Source organism: Equus przewalskii, chromosome 1, assembly GCF_037783145.1.
Source record: "Equus przewalskii isolate Varuska chromosome 1, EquPr2, whole genome shotgun sequence".
Lineage (NCBI taxonomy): Eukaryota > Metazoa > Chordata > Mammalia > Perissodactyla > Equidae > Equus > Equus przewalskii.
This window is the reverse complement of record NC_091831.1, coordinates 154,345,830-154,372,170: the sequence shown is the minus strand read 5'-3', so window position 1 is coordinate 154,372,170 and position 26,341 is coordinate 154,345,830. Positions and strand designations below refer to the sequence as shown.

Here is a 26,341-nt window from a genome sequence, read left to right as displayed (position 1 = left end):
GACCAGTCTCCATTGGTTTTTCTAGGTTCCTGTTTGTTTGTTTCATAAAATGCTTAACACAGATTTGGAGTGCCTTCGTATTTTTAGAAGGGAACTTAACCTGCTCTTCCCTAAATGGAGCAGGGCAGCCCTGTCAAGGGCTGAACACTACACCACCATTTAGAGAGCATTTCAGAAACCACCTCCCAAATTCACATGCACATTCCAGCAATTTGGTGCATCTACAGGCTATGGTCCTGGGAGAGAAAGGCAGGGCCAGGCACAATAAATCAATAACTCAAACTGGGGTCTCTCCTAGTTGACAAGGTCATTCAAGTGTGTACCCTCCCATCCAGGCTTACAGCTGAGATCCATAAATTCCATTCTCTTTAAATGTCCTCATTACCTTAGTAGGTCTGAAAAATTGTAGAGACTTTAAATGATATTATCATACTCTACAGAGGATTTAATTTTCTTCTGATAGGCTAGTAGGGTAGATAATGGTTTTTTGATATCTATTTTCAATTTGCCCTTATTTTCCATGGTGTGGTGTTTACTCCTGGGGTAGAGCCCTTTTGGGATTTAACTGAAAGCCTACTGCATTTTCAAGGACCATTCCAGCTTGAGGGACCCTGAACCCCAACCTCTGTCTACCGAGTACTGGTATACTGTCAACATCTCTGCTTTGCTCTTCTCCATCACAGCTGCTGCTTTCTGTTTGCTATCTTGGCTTCACATCCCATTCATGGCCAGCTTAAGAAGCTAGGGGAAATTACATATAGAATTTCAGGCTCACATTTCTACAGTTTCCTCCACTCTAGAGTCTTGGCCCCTCAAGTCCCAGAAACCTTGACCAACCTTATCTCAGTCTATTAGTGAAGCTAACATAAGACCCCGTTCCTTGGTGCTGCAACTCAGCAAATACACAGAGGGGAAAGTGGTGACAAAGGTAGGGCTCACCTTAGGGCGTTTACATTCTATCTGCTGTTGTTGTGGATGCCTTGGTTGTTGTTGAAACCTCCAAATGGTTTGTTTTTTTGTATTTCATCCAGTCTTTATAATCGTTCACAGAGGAAAGGTTGGGCTTATCTAAGCTAGTCTGTGTGGCCTCTTATTTATGCTGTTTTCTATCTCCTCTTCACAATTTTATTTTCCCCTTTCCAAATATTGTCCTGGTATCTTACAATTTACATAAATGTAAGCTATTACTTCATGGTTTTCTCCCAACCTCCTTTCTTGCAATAACCAGCCTTCTGGGAAACTTTTCATCACCTCCACATTAGGCTGATGTACCTGAACTACAGTGTACAATGCCTCCTAAAACCTTATTTTGGGACTCAACTACCCAAACCTGTGTTTTGTAAGGGTTTTCCAAGAAAACAAGCATCAGGCCCTAGGCATTTATTTTCTGGTTCCTATCAAAAGAAACACTCTTAGGGCAATTCTTTCCGGTAGAAAGATGATGTGGGTATCCAAGCCAGTTTCCCACTGCAGCAGGCTGTAACGGGCCACTCAAATCTGGGCCCATTCTCTGTGGATACAGCATCATTCCACAATATCTCATCTTTCTGCATGTTGGTTCCTGTGGGCTTGTTATCATGCAATTTGCATTTTCTCTGGAGAGATTCTATTTAGTCTCTATATTATGAAAATTGCATAGTAACTCAATCATCCACTTAAATGAAGGGAGCAATGATGTGGATAATCCCCAAACAGCAAACCACCAAAAGTCATTTAGTTCAGGTTTTCGAGTGCATTGAACAAATTCAACCCCCTCCTCACAGATTTGCCATGTATTTAACTTTTTTTCTTCACAGAATACGAGGTCAAAGTAACCAAATGAGGCTGTACAATCTGTCACAGAACAACTCTTCAGAATAGTAAGAATTGTAAGAAGTAAACATACATCACTTCCACCTGACGTTCACAATCATTGCTCTTGCCTACGGTTCCAACTCAGCGTAAAACAATTCTGGACAGTCTTTCTGACCCCTCACCTTTCTTTTCAGAGGTCCAAGGCGGGATGTCTTAGCATCTTGTGCTTTGTAGGTCACCCACAGACCACTGGAAACATGCTGGACAAAGCAGACAGAATCTCCATACTTGATTTCTGGAACTCCCATGCCTTCTATATCTCGCTTGTGACTGGAATCCAATTTCTCCTTGATTTCCTATTTCACAGAAAATGAAACAAATGTAGGCATGTCTGATTAAATAGAAATGCAATATATAAAACAAATCACCTGTGCAGAATTTGTAAGCCAGGGAACCAGTTCCCACGATAATCATGATGTGCCTGTCCAAGCCAGGATTTCAGAAAGGCTTGCTTCCCTTATCTGCTGTTAATTGGAAAATCAATGAAATTCAAGTTTCAGCTACTTTAGTGATTATTTAAATCCATGGAAAAAGGAGGCAGCTGGTAAGGTTTCTTTTCAGGTCTGATTTTATACACTTGTCCATTATATACCCTACTTTCCTCATCCTGACTTACATGCCTTAATAATTAACCCTTTACTGACCAATTAAATTAGTTTCAGCAAGCTGTATCTTCTATAATTTTAATGGTTATCTTCTATAAATGTCCAACTTAGGGGTTTTAAATATATTTGTTATCATCATATAAATATCTCTTATGGAAATCAGCAGAGAAAGCAGACTCTTGGAGCGCGTAGGGGCTGCTGTGCCTTAAGACTAATGCAGTAACTGGCATATTAGTTTCTTATGGGCTCCTCAGTGTGTGATCCAGGCAATGGGTTTCATTCTCCAATTGCCATTATTTTCAAGGAACTGACTCTCCAGTATGGAAAAAGGAGGTACTGTGCATCAGGTGTCCACTCAGTGACAACCTGAGGTGCCTGTCACAGAGTGAGTCAGGAAGCAGACTCATGGTGTGTGGAAACTCAGTCCCCTCCTCATCAATCAGAGCCTCTGAATGGTTCTCCTCTATTTCCATTTCTTTTCTACTTCTTGCGTTAAACTGCTCATTTGTAAAAGCCATTAGCTAGGCAGCATTCTGAATTCTTTTACAGAATAAAAAATGTAGCGTGCTGTTCCCTCGGCTTGCAACAACTTTACTCTCATTCTTAATGCTGGAACAACGGCAGCACATCTATGCTGCCCTTACCATGGGCAAGGCAGTGTTCTAAGTTCTCTGCATGGACTAACTCTTCATAACAGCCTCTGATGCAGCTACAAATATTATTGCAGTGTTACAGAGGAGAAAACGAACGTATAGGGAAAAAACAATTTGTCCGAGGTCACTCAGGAAGTAGTGAAAGAGCCAAGACTTAAACCGGGAAGTCCAGCTCCAGAGACTACGCTCTTCCCCATAATCGCAACTCCTACTCATCCTTCAATATCCCACTCAGACATCACCTTCTCTGTGAAGGCAGAGTTAGTCTCTCCCGCTGTATTGCCCCAGCACAGTCTCATTCCTCTATTCACCACTCAGCACGCCATAATAAATGTGCTTGTTTACACGACATCGTCTTTTTGCCAGGCTATTAAAAAATCAAGGGCATGGGTCAGATTTCAATTAATTTTGGATTCCTCACACAGAGAATCCAGCACCTGCCGATTACTTAATAAACATATATTGATAGAATATATGTATATATTTATATATATAGCTGAGTAATTTTTTCTTTCAAATCTATTTTTTTTAATTTCAGCTCTTATCATTCAAACCTTCATAAAAACAAAATTAGTTATTTTGCACACATTTAGAGGATCATTTTGACCAACGTTAACTCTTTACAAGAAAATTCTTATTTTCAATGTGTGTTGAAACATAGATTGGATTGTTAAATACAGCTTATTTCTCAAAATTAACATTTTCAAAGGAACATATTTCTGATTTTATAGCAAAAGCCAATGAGAAAATAGAATTTGACACATTAGGATTTCTTTATAGGCAAGTGGTCAAGAATGCACTTATTCTACAAAACAATGGATACTTGATTTTCATTTCAGAAATAACCATAGTTCTGTAGACACTCAGGCCAGTAATAAGACTTAAAATATGCAAAAGCTTTCATCTCTAGCCTGTTCTCCAACCACAGGCAATGCAGTGAAATACAAATAATATACAGTACAACTGTTAAATATGAATAATTACGCTGATGCCAAGAGCTCACGGTTAAAAGAGAGCATGTTCCCAAACTATCAATGACTATGGGCACTTCATTTATTTTCTCGCTTTTCATTTATTTAAATATGACTTTGCCAAAAGAAAATAAATACCAAGATCTGGTTTCCTGGGAGCTCTGAAATAAATGGATCATTACTGTTGAGAGAACAGGGTGTCCCTCTGTGTTTTTGCTTTTACAAAACGGCATCAACTTCCAAAGTTCTATGGCTGTCACTGCATCGGCCGCTTCTAATTTAAAACAAGAACAGGAGTAACAACTGCAAAAACTGAAACAGAGACAAACCAGCACTAAAGCCAACTCGACCCAAAACTGAAACAGCAATGACACATCGTCAAGGAATTGAGAGAGTCCATGATGGAGAAGCCTGGATTTGGCCAACAGCAGATTGGTGATCTCCTTCCGACTTGAGCATGAACAAATGCTCCTCTGTTTGTTTTCACGTGAATATGGACCCAGATACAAGAACTCTCTTGCTGGGAATGGAACCTTCCTAAAGAATAAGGCTAATTCAGTCAGTCCCTTCCATTAACTTTCCAGTTCCTAAGAACACAATTCTCATTTCTAAAGTTCTTAAACACCATATGCTTCAACCAAATTGGACTACGTTCCCTCGATGTATCAGGTGCTCCTTCCTCTGGGCCTTTACTGACAGTACGCTTTTTACTAGGAATTCCCCTACCTCATCTCTGCATCTTTACATCTCATCCATCAAGCCTCCCCCAGATCCACCTTTGCATCGTCTCTGAGCGTACGGCACTTTCCTTCCCCTCTCTCAAGGCTCTTTACCATCTTCTGCAATGTGAATCCTTTGCTGGCACACTTCCTATTCCCTGTCAGGTTGAAAGCCTCCAGGGGCAAGACTGGCATTTGTTTGGTTTTGTATTCCACACAACAATCTGCTTAAAATAGGCTGCAAATAATTTGTTTTTGTTTTATTGGTCTGTGGGCATCAATTTGTCTGTTTATCTGCATAAACTTTCCCTTCGTTAGATAGTGAGCTGATTCCAAGAAGGAATAGGTTACTTTGCCCAACATGTGTTGAAGGATAAGCAGAATCTTTATCCCTTGTCTCTGTTGAAAGCTTACTAAGGAAATGCTCATGACCCCATTGTAAATGTCATGTAAATATTTGGCTTAGAAGATTACATTGTTGCTCTCCAGATTGATGTAAAATTTCTAGAAGGACAAGGAAGGGAACTGGAACTAGTGTTTGTCTAGTGCCTACTTTGAGAGAAGTATTTTGCTAAGCACTTTACAGTGACAACACCATCGTGTGAATTTACCAAGGTCCTTCAAAGTGATATGTAATATACATGACACTTTAAGAACATTTTCTCTAAACCTTTCAATGGTCCTGCTGTTTTTATTTCTCCTATTTTATAGATGATAAAACTGAGGCTTGCAGAGTTTGAGCAATTTGCTCAAAGCCCTGTAGCTAGTAAGTAATGGCACAGAATCCAAAATGAAGCATAATTCCAAAGCCCATTTGTCATTTGAACATAATTTTTGGAATGGTTGCCATTAGCACAGTTAAGTATTAATTGTATTAATGTTTTAATTGTTTGAAGGCTATTATAAAGAAGAAACTGAAAATATATGCTATTAATTTACTAAAAAATGGCTCTGGTTTGTATAAACTTTAGGAGTCAGACACACAAACCAATAATGACAACAAGCTGATATGGTTTATATTCAAGGTGGAACTGGAGTTTGGAAGACAGAACAACTCAATCTGCCTAGGGAGTTAGGGATGATTTTATACAAGACTGACACTTGATGTGAGCTGGGCTAAGAGAGAGAGGAGAGAAGGGAAATATGGAAGGTGACGGTGTTCTAGTAAGATGGGCACAACGTGGCAAGAGAGTAGTGGAAGTCCAGAAAGGGATTGAATAGGAAGGACTCTGAACTTTTATCTTATAGGTTCATGAATGTTTCTCAAAGTCACAATGTTAATAGATCTTCTGTTGGAAAAGTTCTCTGGACAAGAGGACTTTGGACAAGTACAGTATCTTCTTCTAGGAGTCAAGGGGAATAGTAAGATAGTATGCTATGGACTCTACTTGTAAGTCCTATAGTAAAAAGTAAAACACAACAAAAAAAGAACCCAAACAACCTGTTGAACTCTAACACGGCATTTTCCTTTTCTAGAAAAAAATTTTCATAGAATGATTATCTGGAATACTTCTTGGGAAAAGCTAGTGTATTTAATGGAAATCCACTGAGAATTTTAAGCAGGGGGATAACACAAGAGTTGCACCTTAGAATAATCGTTCCAGCAGCAATGGGAAAAATGGATTCAAAAGAATGAGGGATAGACATGGATGAGTTGTAAGCTACAGCATTAGTATCTAGCATGGTATCTGAAACAGAGTAGGTCCTAATTCATGTTTATGAATTATAGTGAAATTTGTTATTTGACATAATTAAGCCACCTATGCACACAGAACACAAGAAAGTACTTTTCCAACAGACTATAAGCACCCAAAAATGTTTCAGAGGAAAAGTAGATGGACCTCATTCATGGATGTGGGGGTAAGCCATCAAGAAAGTCCTGGTTAGCTCACTCCTTCCTAATTTTCTCTGGAGAAACCTTGAGAAATCACCTTTGGGTTCACAGCTCCACCAATATTGTCCCCTTCTGAATTGCTGATTTAGAATATGAGGTCTTAGAATGGCCTTTAAAAAACCACACACTGCAGGACACTGCTAGGAGCCTGGCTGGCCCCAAGGCTGGCTGCAGAGCCTCTGCTGGGTGAGAGGACAAGGAAGGCCCTCTGCCATTTACAGAGTGCTGGGGGAGCGGACTCATCTGCCTCGTTAGGGAAGGCACATTTCTTGAGCAGAAGTCACTGCACTGGGCTGTTTCCTTCATCTTTCTCATTTAATCCCCACACCGTCACCTTCAAGTAGGCAGCACTACTGCCATTTCATGGTTAAGGAAACACTGTCCCATCTCATCTCAGCTCATCTTCCTGGTCTCATTTAATCCTCACAACAATCCTTCAAGACACACTTCTTCACCCCTGTTTTTCACAAAAAGGGACATTTAGCCTGAACAGCAAATGGCAGAGCCAAGATTCAAACCCAAGTTTCTCCCATCTCAAAGTCCACGGCTTTCCTTTTCGGCTTCTCTATTTGGTCCACTTTGAACAATAACGACTTGGGAAATCATCAACTTAAATTTTAGAAATACTTTGTAGATTTTATTTAAAATGAAACTGCAGGAAGTGGCGCTGTCTCTAGGTGTTTGAATCTTAAGGTACATGTTTTCTTCTCCCCCTCCCTCCTCTCGTCCATAGCCTCTCTTTCCTCAACTGAGAACTTGGTGAGGAAACGGACAGAGCAAGCAAGTGGACTGGCTCAAACAGCACTATTTCAGCAGCAATGTTTCCATAGAGGGATGCACTATGAGCCAGCTGCCATCTTGTTTCGGGCTGTGGGGGGGCCACTGAGGTTAAAGGGCACATGGGGATACAGTCTATGAGGATGCTTTCCACACACAGCAGAGAGAACAGTGGGCAGTTTTTAAAAGGCAGGTAGGGAAGTTTCATTTGGCCAAGAACACAGTGCTTAGCACACAGTAGATATTTGATAAATGTTGACAAAACTGAATTTAATGTTTTCATACATTGAGGAAAAGTTTCCTCTAATTGAGAACAGTTGAGAACACATAGCTATATGACATTATGCAATAAAAGAGGCAAAATTTGAGATTCTATCTCAATCATTCAAGGCTCATGGTATAGTCATTAAAAATACCTATAAAATAAATGGCTACATGTGATAATGCTCACTTCAACATTATTAATTCATCTTTTCTTGAAAGGAATTCAGCGTTGTAAACTGACATTGAGACATGACATCTAAATAGACAGTATTGCCATGCCAGAGGAAATATTTAATCACATTATCTGACAATCCTTGGGGAATGGCCTTGCAATGTCAAGACCATGGGAAAAGGGTAATCAAGTTAATAGAAATTTGACTTAGATGTTCAAAATAACAAATCTCTCTCCTTGAATGTTTACAGGGATGGTGTTATGATCCAAAATGATTACCCAATGATGACAGAACACTTCCATGAAGATGACAGGGGTTAAAATGAAATGGACTTCACTCTGTATTTTAGTGTATGACCACATTTATGTATCCTTTCAGCAAGCAATTTTCAGACTTGCTACATGCTATACACTGTGTTAGATGCTGGGGTGCAAAAAAGGGGGTAATGCGTGGTCCTTGTCATCCAGGGCCTCCCAGTTGAGTGAGTGATGACTGTATTGGAATCATGAATAGAGATCTAGTGGAGGATAATGGCAGAGACTTCCTCCCATAAGCGACATTTGATACTTGTCTGGAAGGATGAGAAGAAGGTCACTGGTGGAGGTGTGGAGAGATAAAAGACATTCTAGGTACAGGTTTAGCAGTAAGAAAAAAAAGAACATATTCAAAGACTGATAAATATTCAGCATGCTAGAGCTCAAGGCACCATAAGTGAGTGGAAATAGAGATGATGGAAGGGCAGGAGGAGTCAGATCTTAAAGAATCTTTTAAGGCAGACTTCAAGTGAGGTACAACCAGATTAAGAATCGTGTCCAAGGTCTCATGGAGAGTGGATGGGAGTCAAGGCCAGATCCAGGCAGCCTGGAAGCCACGCTGTATCTTACACCAAGCCACTTCCAGATTAAAGGACCAAGGTGTGATGCTGCAGTCTGGAGGCAATAATACATCTCAGGCCTCCAGTTTGATTTGGATCATCCTGCTGAAGGAGAGGGGAAAAAACTTTGACAGAGATCACATTCTGCTCATCATTCTACACGTTTCACACAGCTTGCTCAAAGACCTGTGTTTGATTCCACCAGAGCCAGGCCGGGGCAATGGCTGCAGTAGTGCTTTGCCTCGACCACTTGCCAGTAAGGCTCAGTCACATCCCTGTCCTATGCTGTGTGTACAAGATTCACAGGGGCATCTGCCATCTTCCTCGTAAGGGCAGCTTCCTGAGGATGTTAACACGCACCTGCAGCTGTTCCATAGCCCCTATAGGCATGGCTGTCACAGGTTAATGCAACCTGACAGGAAACATAGGGTGGGAAGCCAATCATTGCCAAATGACTCACAGCCCGGCTAACCCAGCATCCTCCCACAACACGTGAGCCCAAACAGTGCTCCTTCCAGGAGTCTCTTTTTCTGTTTTCCAGGTTCTCCAGCATACAGGGAGGGTCAGATGAATACCCGCACTTGACCCCATTCACAAAGGCACCAAGGACGCTCTATCTCCACCTCTTAGCCTTTCCACTGAGTCCCTCTGTGCTACCACCCAGATTCTGAAATGCTATCTCAGACCACTGCCTGCTGTCTGCTCTATCACATAACACCTGGAACAGGCAAGAACTGGCAAGATGACTCAGTGCCCTCTCACTGCTGAAAAAGAGAGCCACAAGTCTCTGCCAGGGACATCACTATTCCCCAGTGAGGGGAGGCACACTGGAGAGTGCACTCAAGGAGAGCCTGCACCAAGCAAGGTAAGAATACATTTACTAAGGAGGAATCTGGAGGCCCAGAGAAATCAAGGCACCACCAGTGTTCTTCTCCCAAGGCTCCTTGGATTGTGCGTGGCAGAACTATGTGTTCCCCACACGTTTCTCCTTTTTGTGCAGCTTCACAGTTAGGATGCCAAATGCCATGCCCACACCATGTCCCAAGGAAGCTCTGATCTCCTGTGGGAACACAGCCTTATCTTGGCCCACCATGGAGCCCAGGTCATTTTAATTCCAGTTCCTTTCAAATTAAAATGAAGGTAGCTGGGCTGAATACTGCTGCACTGAGAGTTATTTAAAACCTCTAACAAAGTGACTCCAAAGAAATGTAACCACATTGCCAAGTGCACAGGACAATGTGACTCATGGGTGACTTTTACATCCATCTCTGCTATGCCAGCAGCCCCCAGGGTACCACGATGACTTTCAGCCATCAGCTCTTTGCCTTCCATGTACATGGAAATCGAGGGACTTGGAGAGATAATCAATGAGCCTTTTGAGGGTAAAGTGTATTCACAGGCCACAAGTGATGCCAAGTGGAAGGAATGCTATAAGGACTCTCTATGGTACTCTGAGCTTCTCTGGCTTTCCCCAGAGACCATGGCACAGCGCTAAGCCATGGTCCACAAGACTGAGCCAAGAATGGAATGGAATGGAAGAGTCCCCTTGGAACAGGATCCTGCCAGCTGCCTGGAAGCCACCTGATTCCTCTGTTGGCATTAGAGAAGCCCCATTCTGAAATGGTAAAGACCTCTGTCACGGTTCTGTCCCAGGGCAGGACATTTAGAGTGGGCTGAGGAGATTGGGATAAACACTCAAATAAGGAAAAAACCAAGCTGGCATTCTTAGAAAGGCATTTACTTGGTCATCAGCCATGATGAGTCATTTCTTGTTTTCCACCTTCCTCCCCACCCTCCCACACCTGCTTTCACGCCCTCAGGTCCAAGTTGTCTCTCAGGGAAGGCTGTGATCTCGCTTGTCTCTGTTCTTAGGATTTTTCTGTTGCTTTGTTTCACTGGTTCTTTTAGCAATTTGCACTGCCCTAAACCACTTCCTGGAGGCTAAAATGTTTTACTACATAGGTAAAAGATACGAATTTAAAATTCTTCTTGCGCTGGTAATCTTAAAAAACAAAACTGAGGTTAACATGAAGGAGATGTGCTCAGAAGGAAGTCAAGGAGCCAAGAGGCCACTGGAAGAGAAGCAGATGGAAGGTAATATTTGAGAGAAATTTAGAAAGATATGGGCAGCAGGCTCACATTTTTTTAATGTTTGAAATACAGGTGTGAAAAAAGCCTAATTCTGATATTGGCTCTGATAAAGGGCAATTTTGTGGAGAAAAACCTGTATGCCAAAGAGAATCTCTGCCTAAAAAGACTACAGGACCATAAAAAGAGGGCAGAAAGGAGTCCGAACCTCCTGCTTCAAAGGGCAATGCTGAACGACTGTCCTCCTTTGGTTCATTAAGAAGCAGAGATGCCCCATAGAAAATTCAGCTGTCAGCTTTACACCGAGGCCTACAGGAACAGAATCATCAATAACTCTTTACTGAAATCGTGTTGAGAACACAAATCAAGATCTATTTCTGGAAAAGAGCAAAGAAGACTAGAGATGAAACTCCCAAAGGAGATGTCAAACTGTCTTCTTAGGAGGTGCGGACTTCCTGATAACTATGCATACGCCTGTGCAGAGCCTTTCTTATGCTTGGATGATCTTTCCAGAAAAATCGTAAAGTGACAGAGCATCCAACCGTCTGTCAGAAGTTTGCTCAGCATGCAATTCAGATGAGCCAACTAGATCCAGCTCTGACTTATGCTGACTCAAAACCTGGCTGAACAGTAAAGACAGAGGTTTAAAAAAATAGTTGTCAATATACACAGCAAATGGCAAAGCTGCACATTTGGGGTTAATCTAACTACCGCAGGATCTGCAGTTAATGAAGGTTGGGGATGGATAGGCAATAGCTAAGAGATCTGGAGAGAAGAGACAACCCAGGAAAAGGATGAAGAATCTACCAGTAACTTTGTATAATAAAAATAACTTCAAGATGATGTCATGTCCAGAATTACGCCTTCTCTGCATCTTTCTGAAAGAAATTACTTCCTTGATTTAAACAAATATAGCACTGAAACTCACACCTCCATGTTACCATTACTTTATAGGAGTGAAGCATCTGACTAAGAAGTGTTAAAAACAATTTAGAATGTATTAAACAACAACAGCATTTTCCATTAGCCTCTGAGCTAGTCCATCCTTGTAATTCCTTTGTTTTCTAAGGCTTTCCACTCTCCTTTAAATTCTTTCTCTCTTAAGACTTCAACCTTCATCCAAGGTACGCATTCCTCTATGAACTAGATTCAAAAGATACAAGAAGACATTGTTTATCACAGGTCTAATTTCCAATTCCATTTTGTTCCAGCTTACTTTCTTTTCAGTCATAGGCCCACCCGGAGGTCTCAGAGCTTTCACTTTTAGAATAAGGTCAAAGTTCACTTCATCACACTTTACCTTTGATGCTCGGAAAGAGAAGGCTGTGGACTTGGTGTCTGACTTTCCCCGGTCTTGCAGTATAAGGCCTTGGTCCTCTGTCAAGGCCAGGTAGTGGCCTGTGGTGAGATGTCGGAGTCGGAAAGCCTGGCCCCATCTGATGTTACTGCCACTCCAGCTGGGCAAATGAACAGAAAAGAAATTGCATTTACACAAAGATAAGTCATTTTTAGTACTTATCCTACACTTTCTTACACACACAAGCAGACTTATAACTCTCTGGGATTCATCCCATAAGGGACACAGCACCAGTTTCCCGGCTTGCTCTAGGATTTCATGTCTGCCTACAACTCAGTGTGGTGCTGTCTTGTGACCTCTCTTAAGAGCACAACAAGGAACACAATCCTGGGGGCAGGTCAATGGCTTAACGGAAGCAGAAGTCCCAAGCTTCCAATTTTTCCTTCACTCCACTGAAATGTCTTGCTGCAAAAAAACACACGAAAAGAATGGAAAGCTTGCCTTTCAAGGGAAGCTCATTTCTGGGAAAGTAAAGCCTTTCCAAATGTGCCATCTCAACTCAAATATTTTACTACCACAAAGAATCCTCTCTTCAAGAGAAATAGTAAAAATATTTGTGCAGCTTATGCTTGCCAGGGAGAGGCAGATAATAAACAAGCATAATAAATACAGAAATAAACATTGTGGTATATTAGATAAATTCTACGGAAAAAACAGGAAAGCAGGAAAACATGATTGAGATTCCATGTTGAATGCCAACCTTTTTTTGATGTAGGACGATATGGTAACAAAAGTTACGGTAAGTGTCAGGGGAGAAATTATCCACTGAATAAGTTGTAACTCATTTATCTTTTAAGCTAGAATAAAATGTTTAAGAGATACATGAGTCAACTTTTAAAACGTCTCTCCTCGTCATCTGACTCTTTGGAGCACCAAAGAATTCAAATAACATTGATAAAAGGCTTAAATTCTACATGTTTAGGCCTCCAGGGAAATAAAGAACTATAACCGGAACTATATACTTATTTAGACTATTTAAAAAATCCATTAAGCGAGAACCAAGCCCTAAATCCTGAGAACAAGAGTTTGTTACTACAAGAATTTTAATAAGGCTGGAAAGAGAATGTAAATGTCCAAGTCAGATAACAAGTGGGTACTCCTTGTGTGTATGTGTGTGTGTGTAAGAGAAGTCCTAATATTTTCTTCTGATCTCCAGTGGATTATCTTGAAGAGCCCTTGGGGGCACACACTCCTCATGAGAGACTTTTATTTTGAACATACATTCAGAGAGAGACTGAGCAGAGAGTTAGAGGGAAAGGCAGTGAAGGAAACCAAAGATGGCAACACTTAAACCTCCTTTCTTATCCTGAGCAGTTAGCTCTAGTCTAACTTACAATACCTCTCAGCAAAATAAAGGTCCAGAGCTTAATGGATCCCCTTCAGTGGTTTGATTGTTAGAGACTCCATGTTTTTATCCAAGTTCTTGGCTCCAAAGCCTTAGCATCCTGTTCCATCAGGTACAATATTGTTTCTGACAAGTTCTAGTAAACACTGTTTCCTTCACACCTACATTCCAGTGATGTTTAGTCTTCTCTACCTCATGCCATCTCAACAACCACTCTGTCATTTAAAGCTAACTTTCCACTGCAGCCAACAAGGCTACTGAGAGGAGGAAGACTTACCTGGGTTCCAGATCATCTGTTTAAGAAAACAAATGGGAGAAGAACTTTAATGGCTTACAGCAGACATATCTGAGCTTGCCTGTTATAACCCAGCCGCTGCAAGGGAAGCAGAGCCCCCTGGCTTCAGAGTCAAAACAGAGGTATTGGAAATCCTGTGTATGTTTGTGTGTGTGTGTCCTTTCAAAGCAAAGTCACAAAAATTTCAGAACTTAGCTCTGGGCCAAGGAACTTTCGAGAGTTTGTCAGGTGATGTGAAACAAATGAAGGATTTAAGAGAGTAGGCTGTCTTGGAAAAGAAAATAATCTTGAAAAGAGCACCACCTTGACCCTCCATTACCTTATCCGAAGGGGTTCCACTCTCCACAGAGATCTGGCTCTTGTCCCAGCTCCGCCAGCTTCATAGAATACCCTCCTGTGAGCAGAGTTGGAGATTAGCTCCTCTGTGCGTGACACTGATCAGCACCAGGCAGGGAACAGCTCCCTGTAGAGGCTGCTCAGACCCTGCTGCTTTCTAAGCTCTTACAGAGTCAGCAAAACGAAAAGCAAGAGTCAACGGGAGGCACAATTTCCCAGTCTCGCTCTCATAAGGGAAAAAAGGTGTGAACAGGGAGGGCACTGCTTGCCACATATATACATGGACATTCATGGACCATCTGGTGCACGATGAAAAGGATCGGCTCCATTTCCAAGTCAGGAGTCAAAACAGCCCAGTCACACACCATCAGACCTGATACCGAATGCTCCACTTCTTTCCAGTTAAGCTCCTTGATGTAGTTTTAGATCTTTAGAAAACGTACTCGTACTTTTAAAACATATATGCAGTACAGTATGAATTCATTTCCATTGTTCTAGGAAGCTTGGAACAAAGCTTTACACTCAGTTGCTGTAGTGTTCATGGTTTTATTAGTTACTGTTGTCTCTTGTGTTGCATTAAGGATGATTTTTTAATGTGTTTTTAAATAAAATGTTGATTTTGGAATAATTTTAGACTTACAAAATGTTGGAAAGATAGTACACAGTGCTCCCACATAGACTCGCACAGTTTCTTCTAATGTTATCATCTGGCATTACTATGGTGCAGTTCTTAAAACTAAGAAACCAACGTTGGAACATCATTATTAGTTAAACTCAAGACTTTATTTGGATCCCAGCAGTTTTTCTATTAACTTTTTTCCTTTTCCAGGATCCAATCCAGGATACCACACTGCATTCAGTTGTCATGTCATCCTTGATTCCTCTGTTCTGTTATAGTTTCTTAGTCTTTCTTAGTTTTTCACGACTCTGGCAGTTTTGAGGAGTGCGGATCAGGTATTCTGTAAAATGTCCCTCGATTTGGGTTTGCCTCATTTTTATCTGATGAGTAGCAAAGTCTGTTTTTTAATCAGTATAATAGGGACAAACCTATCTATTTCATAGATTATAAGGAATTAAATGAACTATCCTAGTTTAAAAGTATGACCTTAGATCAAGACTGATCATTTAATTGCATTTAGTTTCATTAATTTAAAATCCTACCTACCTCGAATGATAGGGGATTGGTATATATCACAATTGAATCACTCAAACCCCAGATGAATCTTGATCGAGATTTTTGAGACAATAGGAAATCAATAGAGATAAAGAAGAAATGTGTAATTATTTTTTAACCTAAGACTATAACTATGAGTGGGTTGAAAATATGGGCTTGAGTTTGAATCTGTTACCTGTGAGACTTTACCAAGTCCCTGGACTCTGTTTATCTCAGCCCTCATCTAGAAAATGAGTCTAATAAGGGTACTTCAGTCATAAAATGTTGTGAGCATTTAATGTGTTTGTTAAAGTAATGAATGTGCACACAGATGTTCACGGATGTAAAAAATACTATGTATTGTGGATTTACCTAAATTTTACTTAAATACAGATATTTATAAACATGCATAGAAAAATACATGGCACAGAAATATAATGAAACACTACATTAACAGTGGCTACCTCTGGGTGGTGGGATTATAGAAGATATTTTAAACCCTTTCAAATGTGCATGCTATAAGGAAATGTGCAGTAAATGTTAAAAAGAGAAATCCTATGTTACCTTAGAGCTCCAACACCCCAGGTGCCTCTGTGCCGGGCCTAGAATCGTAATGATACAGCCCTGACCTCCTAGCCACATGGGAAAATTTGCTGAGAGGTTCTCTGATGCTCCTCCCCACTCAGCGAGGGCTGGCAAGATCTATCAGGTGGATAGGGTGGAGCAGCTCACCTAAGTCACAAGATTAGAGAACTCTCTCCCTCTGACATCTGAAGAATTCTCGGTTAGTCCTTCCCACCTAGGAAATGCAGGCAGCTTGCTCCATTTATCCTCAACAACCTGTTCCTGTTCTCTAAAACAATCGTCCAAGGAGAGGGGTAGAGTGGGTGGTGAGCTGAGATGCTTTGAAAGTTTGGCTGACAGCTTAGCCTTGGCTTCGACAGGTTAAGTGACTTAGCCCAGGGTGCTTGACAAGCCAGAGGCAGAGCCGAGGATCAGAGCTCAGATGGTTACACTGCTGCTTTAGGGTTTGCACCCTGGGACAGTCGGCCTCTCTACTCAGCCCGGCTGCTCTCAGCCTTTAAAAAGAAGAGAAATGATTTCTTCCGGAAAGTCGGCCGCTCTACAGCGGAATCACTTGCATGCCTTAACGGCTGCTGGGGCCTCTTAGTCTATTCGTGATTTCCTATTCTTGTGTACTCTCTCAGATTTCAGTATTCCTAGTCATCTTGGCAAATTCTGAGGATTTACCTCAGATACAAGGCTTCTCACTCACCTCACCTAGACATCAAATAACACCACAGCATCCTCTTTTGATTGAGAGACCAGTTGATAGAAAAATTCAGTTTCCAGTATAATGAATAGCTGCTTATTCACCCCAGTCTCAACCCCTTCATGCTTCCTTACAAAGGAAAGGAATAAACCTTTTAAATTTTATCTGCAAATTTCTTTTTTCGAGAATGCAAATTAGATCCTATAGAATCCTCAGACAAAGGAAGGGTTGATCTTGTATCCACGATGGCACGCATGTCTACTTTAGGGTGCCCATTTTGGGAATTCCTTTCTGTTTTCACTCTCCCCGGCACCCTCTTTCAAATCCTTGTCCCGCTTCTCCTTTCAGTCAGGATCTTGTTGAAGCACTCAACAGGAATGCTCGCCAAATGAAAAGTTTCTCCAAGCAACATACTTTCTGTCCAGGCTGCTTCCAATACGGTTCTAAATTTAATGACAGGTGTATGTGTGTATGTGTGTATGTGTGGGTGGGTAAAGGCCCACGCACAAGGTTATTTCATTTTTTCCAAATCCCTATCCTTAAAACAACAGGAATGGGAAGAAAGAACTAGTGAGTTCTGATGTGTTCCATCTTAGATGTAGATAACTCTGCAAAACTCACAAAACTTCAGTTCTTTATCCACCTGCAAACCTTCCCCTTACTGCAGCCGAGTAAGATATTAAAGAGACAGTATGCAGGCTATTGCATAATTTTATTGTTTAAAAATAAAAGAAAAAGAAAATTGTAATTGAATAGGATCACATGGCATTATTTAGGGTAGGGAACCTTTCATTCTAAGGGAAATCAGGTCAGCCCAACTTCCCTACTCAGAGATAACTGTCAACCACTGGACAGGGAGGCAGTGAGTGAATTCATTGGGTGCTGGCCAGAGGTCTGGGCTTTATGTGTCCTAGACATTGTTTTGGGTCACCTCTGGTTCCTATGAAGGGGTATTCAGAGGACAGAGAAAGGAGAAAGAGACTCAGAACAAGAAGGGATATATATGGCCAGTGGATGGTTTCGAAGATGCACAATAACATGTTCAAGCACAATGCTCCTGGGGTCCTTCAGTACATCAAATAAGGAACAAGCCCCGGCTGGAGAGTCAACAGCTCTGGTTTCTAGGCTCCCATCTGAAATCATCCAGTGTGTGACCTTTGGCAGGAGACTGACCTAGATGATTTCTAAGTTGTGTGAATGTGGCCCCACGTTTCTAATGAAGTAAAAGAAATGCAGTCAACAAGGCTCCTGTAGGCATTATGCAAAAACAAAGGATGTATTACCACTGGGAGATCAGAGTCACTGCTGCCCCAAATTCAGTCTAATTTGGATCTAAGATTTGATTTTTTAAAAATATATCAGATTTCTATAGTCACAAGGGCCAAGCTTCTATGCTCTGTTCCTTTGATGATAAACAGAATACTAAAGGATCCCTCAGTATAAATTTAAGACCCAGATTAGTATTTTCCAACTCCTGGTTTTGAATTTTTGAAAAACATTTGTTGAGGGGTCAACTAGAAGATCAAAGAAAGCAGCACCCTCTAAGTGTTACCCTTGGCACCATCCCCTGCTAAATCCAGCTCCTGTTCGATATTGCCATTTGATTTCTCCAATCCTATTTGGTAATAAGCAAAATGAAATCACCAAACTCCACTTTAATTACTTAGCACATGAAAGGGGAATAACAGAAAATCTGCCTTTGAAGAGCTTGGAGAATAATTTCTGTAAGTGCACAGACTCACCAGAATGATTAGCCTGATTTCCGTCACCAAAATGGGTGCTCAGTCTACAATTAATGCTACCAGAAACTCTTTAGATTCAGGAGCAACTAAAGAAAATGAAGAGACTGGGAAGCATTATAGAACTGCTTGCCTAAGAAGCAGCATGTGTACATGGTTATTCTTGGGAGCAAACGTTAGTGTCTTGCCTTTCCTGTGTTAAAAACTGCCACCCATGGCTGGAGGGAGGTTTGTCAATTGACCAGCCCTTCCAGAATTCATCTGTGGCCACCTCCAAATGCAAACTCTTTAGTCGGAATCACCTGAGACTGGAGATAAGACAAGGGACGAAGTTATTGGCTTACCTGTGCTGGGAATCATTCTGGTCTGTAGATGGTATCGTCAAACACTCATCGTGGCCATGGAAAAGACGTACTACATGCCCACCAAGTAGGTATCCTATAAGAGAATTATATTCTACCATGAACTGAAGGGAAGTTTAATAAAGACAATCCATGTTTAAAAAGGGTAAATGCACGCAGAACTGAGTCAGTTATGGAAACCACCAAGAGAGAAGCATTTGGGAAATTACAGATTCCAAGAATTCAGGCCTCAGGCAGAAAAGAGAAGAAAGTCAAAACAATTCTAACATTGAAAGCTAAATAGCGTTTCAGAGATGAGCAAGTGCAACATCAAAAGGTAAGGTGCAAACAGTGTCGATTTATATCATTAATAGCCAAAAGGTCACCTGAAACTAATATAATGTTCTACGTAAATTATACCTCAATAAAAAAATAATATGTTTTAAAATACAAAAAAGAAAAGGCAAAAGGAAAATTAAATTGCTACTGTTAGGAAGACAAAGATTTTCCAATTGCTTAGGATGTAAACACATCCATCACCAAGTTCCTGGATAAGCGCCTACAATCTTGTGTAGACTTTGTGGCAAAATCCAAATGTAACTGCAGTCATGGGAAAGACAGACGGTGCTGGGAAGGAGGGCAGTAAACTGTTAAGAACTGTCTTAGGAGGAGCTGGCTTTTGAATGCATCTAACAAACACAGATCAAACCTGGACACTATTCCTACCACACCACGGGGAAGGCATAATGACATTCCAGTACCCCTGAGTGGACACGCATAGAGGCCACCATCAACAAGCACTTAGCTTTCAGAATCAGGAAAGGAATCTCAGGAGCCATGGAGTTCAGAGATGGATAGGAAACAATGAACTTCAAAGGCCTGATGACCAATTAATCTTCAAATAAATTCTGACCCTTAATGCAAAGAACATACTAGCAGAAGAGGGGCCCCAGTCTGAACTTTACCTTGCACAAAGAAATGGAATTTATTATTCCTTTGAATTAAAAAATTCTCCAGGCTAGTCTGCTCTCAGGAGACATATGGACTTAATATGCTCAATGTCTGTATCAGGATTTTTAAAAAATCACATAATGAGATCACTTTAGGGGCTGTCAAACTATTTTGGGTGTTGGATTAAAACAGTAAGAATGGAAAGTCGTGCCAGAGGAGAAAAGGGTGTCATCAGTGCATCTTGTACGGGAACAGTCTGATATTCCCTAGCACGTTCTTTTTCATTCAGCCAAGGCAAGTTCTTCCTAAACTTCCCTCAAATAGTCAGAAGTCTTTTTCCAACTTTCCTCTACCTTACTGTACTACTTCCAGTTGTATACTTTTTTTTGCATTGAAGTAATTAATGATATACTGTAGGGGAATTTTTAACAGCCAATTTATTTGGAAAATTAAAACCTTCCATGATCAAGCTCTTGATTAAACTCTCCATCATCTCATGATGGTGAGGGTGTGCCCCCTTTGGGGTCCATCATTTACAGTCCTCTGGCTCCTCCAATCGATATTCTACCCACACAGAGAAAACTGTCAAGTGCTGGTGCATCTTGACTTTGCTTATTGAAATATATCAGGACAATAGTCAGGAAAGAAGGGTCACGGTGAGGTCATTTAGACTCTCAAGGGCTGAACTGGTTTCTCACCAGCGGGTTCTGAGGGGGTATTATCCACAGGGCCAGATGACTCAAATGATGAGCTATCCAGCTATATGACAAGGGCCCTCAACACTTCTACAAGGGCCTTTTGAAAGTCATTTGCAAACACTTCTTAATTAATCTCTACAAGCCCTTTGTTGGGAATGGGAAATAACTTTATTCCTACAGTAGGAATGAAAATTTAACATGGAGAAAATTCAGTCAAAACTTCTTTGGGTAGGAATTAAACCCAGAGTTTCTTGATTCCTGATAGAAAGGGGATGATTGACAAGAGACGTAGGGTGGAGGGTGAATTTTGGTGTAAAAGAAGAGGACCAAACACATCCTGCCTTTTTAAAGCCTTCTACAAGTTGCCTAAAGAGTTAAAAATCTGTCGTTTCCTGATAGTTCAGTTTAGCTACCATGCCTTCTGAAACTGGGGGATCACCTTGACATTCTCAGTTTTCTTCTATTTTCAAACATCATATCATAGAAGGGCATTCCCAGTTTGAAACTATGAGGCTCAGGATTAAAAATATAGTTAGAGCCTGTGATATGAGTATTTTTTAAAATTCTCATCTTGCTATAAAGTGCTAGAATGTAATGCAATAACCTTTGGGCACTGGTATTTGACTATTCTGCTCAGCTGTGATATTACCCATGAGTAAAGTAAGGCCAGTATATTTATTATAGAACTTGAAAGGTGCATTTACTTTGCCTGGCTCCAAGAAATAGGATATGTTGAACAAACTTTGATGATCTTAACTCCAAGGGAAAAATAAAATACTGAGACAATTTATTATTTTAAATGGCCTTCCATAAATATGAGTAAAAACAAATGGCCAAACACACTTTCATTATCAAGTTCTTCTTCCACTTGTATAGAGAGATGCACTGGAGAGAAATATTAACAATATCACCTTCTTGGCAAATAATCTCTTCTAAAACTGAAGTTGCTGAGGTCTGTACACTTATAACTAGTAACCATAAACGAAAATAAAAAGTCAGTGGGGGAAAAAAGTGCATATCCAAGTCCTGGATGCATACAGTGCTAACACAATGGTGGACTATAAAAGATTAAAAAATAATGTCAGGGATGCTCGTGTAATCAGAAGTCAGGACAAAAAATAATACATACCAACATCAGAGAAAGAAATTTAAGTGCACTAAAATCAGGCTAACAGTGTACCAAGACATTCAGGTGGGAGTCAAGAAGCAGCAGAAAATGTCAATATATGCAGCACAAGGCAGACTGGCAGGGTGAGGGGCAGAATGCATATAAAAAACACACCTTCTTCGATGCTACTTCCTGAGCACGTAGGATGTACATTCCAGAGTGTTTGCATAAAGGAGGCGTCCACTTGTATGTTACCATTTGATATCGAGAGATGCTGCAGCAGAAACAGAAATGAGACAGCCTTTAAATCACCAGGCCAGGGGTGACAGAAGCAGCTCACCTAGAATTTGAAGGATTAAATTAAACAGTCTTACTGTCATCTGGCTCTTTCTACATAGCCTATGGGAGATTGCGCCACCCAATCTAGAAGCAGCTTCAAAGTGGGACACTTGATTCAGGGAAGAGGAAGTATTCAGCCACAGAGGCGGCAGAGCAGTGTTGACTTCATCTCCTTAGCTGGATCCCAGATTCAACAAAAAGCTTTAAAATGTCTATTCTTGATAGGATAAGGGAACTCACAAATGGGAAAAATTACTCCAGCCTTTGGGCTAAGCAAAGCAAAATCTGCTGACAGGATTGGCGCTGAGAAGCTTAAAAACTTCTCTGACATTTCTCTGGTCTTCAGGCGACCCCCTCCCTGCCAAGGGCTTGATATCAATGATGCTCGCCTGGTACCCATCCCCAGGTGCAAAATCTCAGCCATGTCTTCTAACCACTGTGACATCCCACCTGCTGAAACATCTAAAATTCTCTTCCTCGCTCCAACATAAGCTTATTTTACCATATCCCCTCCTTTCTGGTTTGTTCTTCACTGGACAAGAGCTAAGCAATGTGATAAATTCACAGTAATGGTAGCTAATGTGTAAATAGTTGGATTTCTCAGGAAGTGCCTGGGACATTTAAGCAGAGTGTGCTGGGCACAGTACCTTAATCTGAGAGGATAACTAACAGTTAAATTCCAGGCCCCGTGATAATCTGCAGGAGAGAGAATTTATCACCTCTCAGGTATACTGTGTAAAGGCATCTTATCCTACCCAGCTTGCTGTGGCTCTGTTCTCCTTGGCCATCTATTCCTAAAAGAAAATATTCTGAAAACGAAAGACGCCTGTGTTAAGAGGTACTTACAAGGTATCTTTCAGAGAACACACTGACGAGGATGAGGTCATCACCAATTCGAACTTTCTCTCCCTCAGACCTCTGTTTGGAAGCAGGATGTATGGTCCACCAACAGGCTTCTCCTACATAAAGGCTCCTTGAGTTAGTCATTGCTTCACAGAAGCCAGCATCCCTAATTCTGCCCCTCATTCTTCTTCCTCTTGATGATAATCCTTCAAATACACACACACACACACACACACACACACACTCCAGATCTAAATTTCTACTAATCTATAGGCATTCCAGTCAGCCCCACATCTGCTCTTGACTATGTCTATCATTTTTATTTTCTCTAGAGACAGAAAGACAGTGTTTGGGAAAGATATTAGAGGCCAGAAACTAAAGAAGCCTTTGAGTATTTTTAATACGTATAGAAAAATGCTTTATTCATAGGTACTTACAATTCTTTGTTTTAAGAATTGACTTCATTGGTCTGCTGACCACTTACAGACTTTTCTCTTTGCCCCCTCCCGTGAAATTCCACTAAAACATCTGTAATTCTAACTCAAAAGTCAGAGATTTTCAAAAGGCCTAAATCTACAAGGACTAAGACAGCAGGTGAGAAGTTGATAGCAAAAGAAAAAAAGAAAGAAACCGACATTTTGGAAAGTGGAAAGTAGATGCTTTCAGCCAAGCAAAAGCTAAAACTCAAGTCTTTGGGTAAGAAAATGGAGGAGAAGTTGATCTCAAGAAATAAGGTCATTCCTGCTGTGTATTTCCCAGAAAGTCTCTGGAATTGGAGTAACAGTTACTTGTGAAGGCAGCAGAAGATGGGGTTGAAAACAGAAGAATTGGTTTAAAGTTTTAAAGGAAGAGTTAACCCCTACATCCTTTTCTCTATCTTGTACAGCCAGATGACTTTCCGTCTTCCGCCCTAGAGAAGATTAGAAGTTTAATTCATGGAATAGCAAACCACTGAAGGACTGGTTTTGGAAATACCAGACACTGTCAAACAAAGATTTAAAGAGTATTGCTGAATCATTAAATTTTACCCCCTGATCAGTGAAAGCCCAGTTCCCGTCTCTTCCAGATTGCGAGCTGCAATATTGACCCCACCTGGCCAAATCTGAAGATTACTTTTTAGGGAAGCCAACTACACAAGACAAAAGCTGCTACTGCATGGGCATTTCCAGTGAAATGCCTAGCCCTTGCTGGATTATGGAAAAGTGAAGCCTAACAGATGGAAAGCCACAGCCACACACTCAGAGCCTCCTGTCCGTCAGCTTTTATGGCCTTGATCTAAACACGAGCAGAGACCAAGGATCACCTGACGTCTGAGCAAAGTCTCTAACACAAATGACAGGAACAAACCAAAAAGGGCAGAAAGGAACTTGGAGAAAACAAAAATTACAGAGACCCAAAGAAAACTTTTAAAAAATCATATAATTAATAATCTCAGAGAGATAAGAAAAAGTTACATTCACAAAGCAGATATGAAAGTATCCATGAAGGACTCCTTCAGAGAAAAAGAAAAACTTTTTGATCCTGAAGGAGAGCGAAAGACACAAGAAGGTTACCGGATAAAGTTGAAAAGTTCTCAAGAAGAAAAACAGATTAGAAATAAGAGTGAAAAGAAAATTAGAAAGTCAATCTAGAGGATTTCCAGAAAGCAAGAGAGAAAATGAGGGGAGGAAATAGAGAAATACTATTAAAATTTTCTCAAAGTTGGAAGACAAGTATTATCAGATTGAAACGGCCTATAGAGTAGCACAGCGGAGAAGAGAGACTCACACCAGGGTCCATTCTTGTGAGATTTAGAACAGAAAAGATGGGATCCAAGCCCAGATACAGAACTGTGGAATTTCAGATGTAAGGGCAAAAAAGAAGATCTAAGCAGCTCTCAGAAAATATAAACAGGTCGCATACAGAGGACCAGGAATCAGAATGCAGACATCTCAACAGCCAGACCATAGCTAGAAGAAAATAAAAGAAAGCAACTAGGATGCTGAGAAAAAATAATATGCCCAATGTAGAATACTATGAATTACTTGCGAAGCTGGAATTAAGAAACTTTCAGATGACAATTTACCTCTCATGGATCTTTTCTGTAAAAGCTTTGGATAATGAGCTGCACCAAAGTGGCGTGGTAAACCAAGAAGGGAGAAAAACATGAGATCCAGGAAACATGGAATCTAAGAGAGACACAAAGGGAATTTCCTGGATGATGGTGGATGTTCCTAAGAAGGTGAAACTGACAGAACATCTACCATGATTGAATCTGATCAGGGAGAGTTTTAGTTCTAGGGGACAGTTTAAAAAAGAGTGAATGATTGGGTCACAGAAAATAAAACAAACAAATAAGGCTATTATTAACTACTAGAAAACTCAAAAGTAATACAATAAAGTGAACTGATCATAGTATATCATTATTCTCATTTGCAAATAAAAGTCACAGTTATACCAATGTAAGTAGTTAATATTAATTTGGTAGTTACATAAGAAATAGATGTAAATACATTGGGAGGGTGGAAAGAATAGACAGGGAAGAGTGAAGCATAAGAACTAAATTTTTATTATTCACTCAGGATACCAATAGATCATACGTAGTCTGGAAAGAATAACTCAATAGCAGTACATCATATTATTCATAAATAAGTGGTGAACACTATTAGAGGAGCTAAAAGTAGATGCCCCAGAGAGGCAGGAATCCAGAATAGGGAGGGGTAGGGCAGGAAATCGATGTGTCTAAAAAGCCTAGGAACACTAATTATGTCTTTAAACTCTGTACAGGTATTAATTTGATTTACTTTGGTAAAATAAATTTGATTATTTTGATTAAATTAAAAATTTTGTGACAAAAGAAGTTGACTTCTACTTTAATGGGAACATGAGACATGTATCCATTACATACTCTGGACAGCCAAGGGTATTTGGGGTGAAGTGGGTCTCTAAAGAAGCTCCTGTTCTCTTGCCCTCTCCTGGGAGCAAGACAGTGGTCTGGAGACTAGGGATGGGGCCATTCCCCAAAACAACAGGATATGGGCCCGTCGACGGCCCTAAAATACATAACAGTACTTTGGGTGCGGTTTCTTGTTCCTTTTTTTCCTCATAAGTCTAATTCCAAAGCTATGTTTAAATGCTAAAAACAAAACAAAAAATCTTTGAAAGGAGAAAAGAAAGAACTCAGTAACCAAAAATCAAGGGCAAAATGGTCACCAGTTCTGCTAAGTCAGTCAAATCATTTATGATCCACTGTGCAGGGCGAAAAATTCCAGAATTGTTCAAGAAACTGCTTCCAAACTTCTCCTAGAGATTCCACTCAACTATTGAGCATTTTACTTGTTTTCAACTCTGAAGAGGTTTCTGAACCAAAAGGGCATTCACAGAATGACCTGAGTAAGAACCACAACACGAATCTGTTGGATTCTGAGTGAATCTCCTGAAGTGAGAAGTCTCATCCCAGGCCACACCGAAACTTCTCTGAGTTGTATGCACATTCTCCATCTCCCTCACAAATACCAAGCCCGCTTTCTTCAAGGAGAATGTGAAATGGGTTGGAGGGAGGGAGGTAAAATAAATTATTTTAGGCTTTGGGTTTTCATGTACACCTGGCCAACCCTTTCCCGCCTGTCTTCTGCTAAGTCAGCTTCTGATCAGCCAACTTGAACTTGAGTTGGTACATGTGTTTCCCTGGTCTGTCAGCAGAATTCACACC

At 40.7% G+C, this 26,341-nt stretch overlaps 1 protein-coding gene across 10 annotated transcripts in view; it reads right to left on the bottom strand.

The window, feature by feature from the left end:
• Positions 1-26,341, bottom strand: part of RYR3 (ryanodine receptor 3) — a 485,038-nt gene that overhangs the window by 254,066 nt on the left and 204,631 nt on the right. For all 10 annotated transcript variants that reach the window (XM_070584420.1, XM_070584411.1, XM_070584464.1 and 7 more), the window contains exons 6-11: positions 22,654-22,766; positions 21,643-21,742; positions 18,715-18,808; positions 14,189-14,263; positions 12,173-12,329; positions 1,977-2,150 (exon numbers count right to left, since the gene is read on the bottom strand). In XM_070584420.1, the coding sequence (XP_070440521.1) occupies positions 1,977-2,150; positions 12,173-12,329; positions 14,189-14,263; positions 18,715-18,808; positions 21,643-21,742; positions 22,654-22,766 (713 nt within the window). The remainder of the gene's footprint in view (positions 1-1,976; positions 2,151-12,172; positions 12,330-14,188; positions 14,264-18,714; positions 18,809-21,642; positions 21,743-22,653; positions 22,767-26,341) is intronic.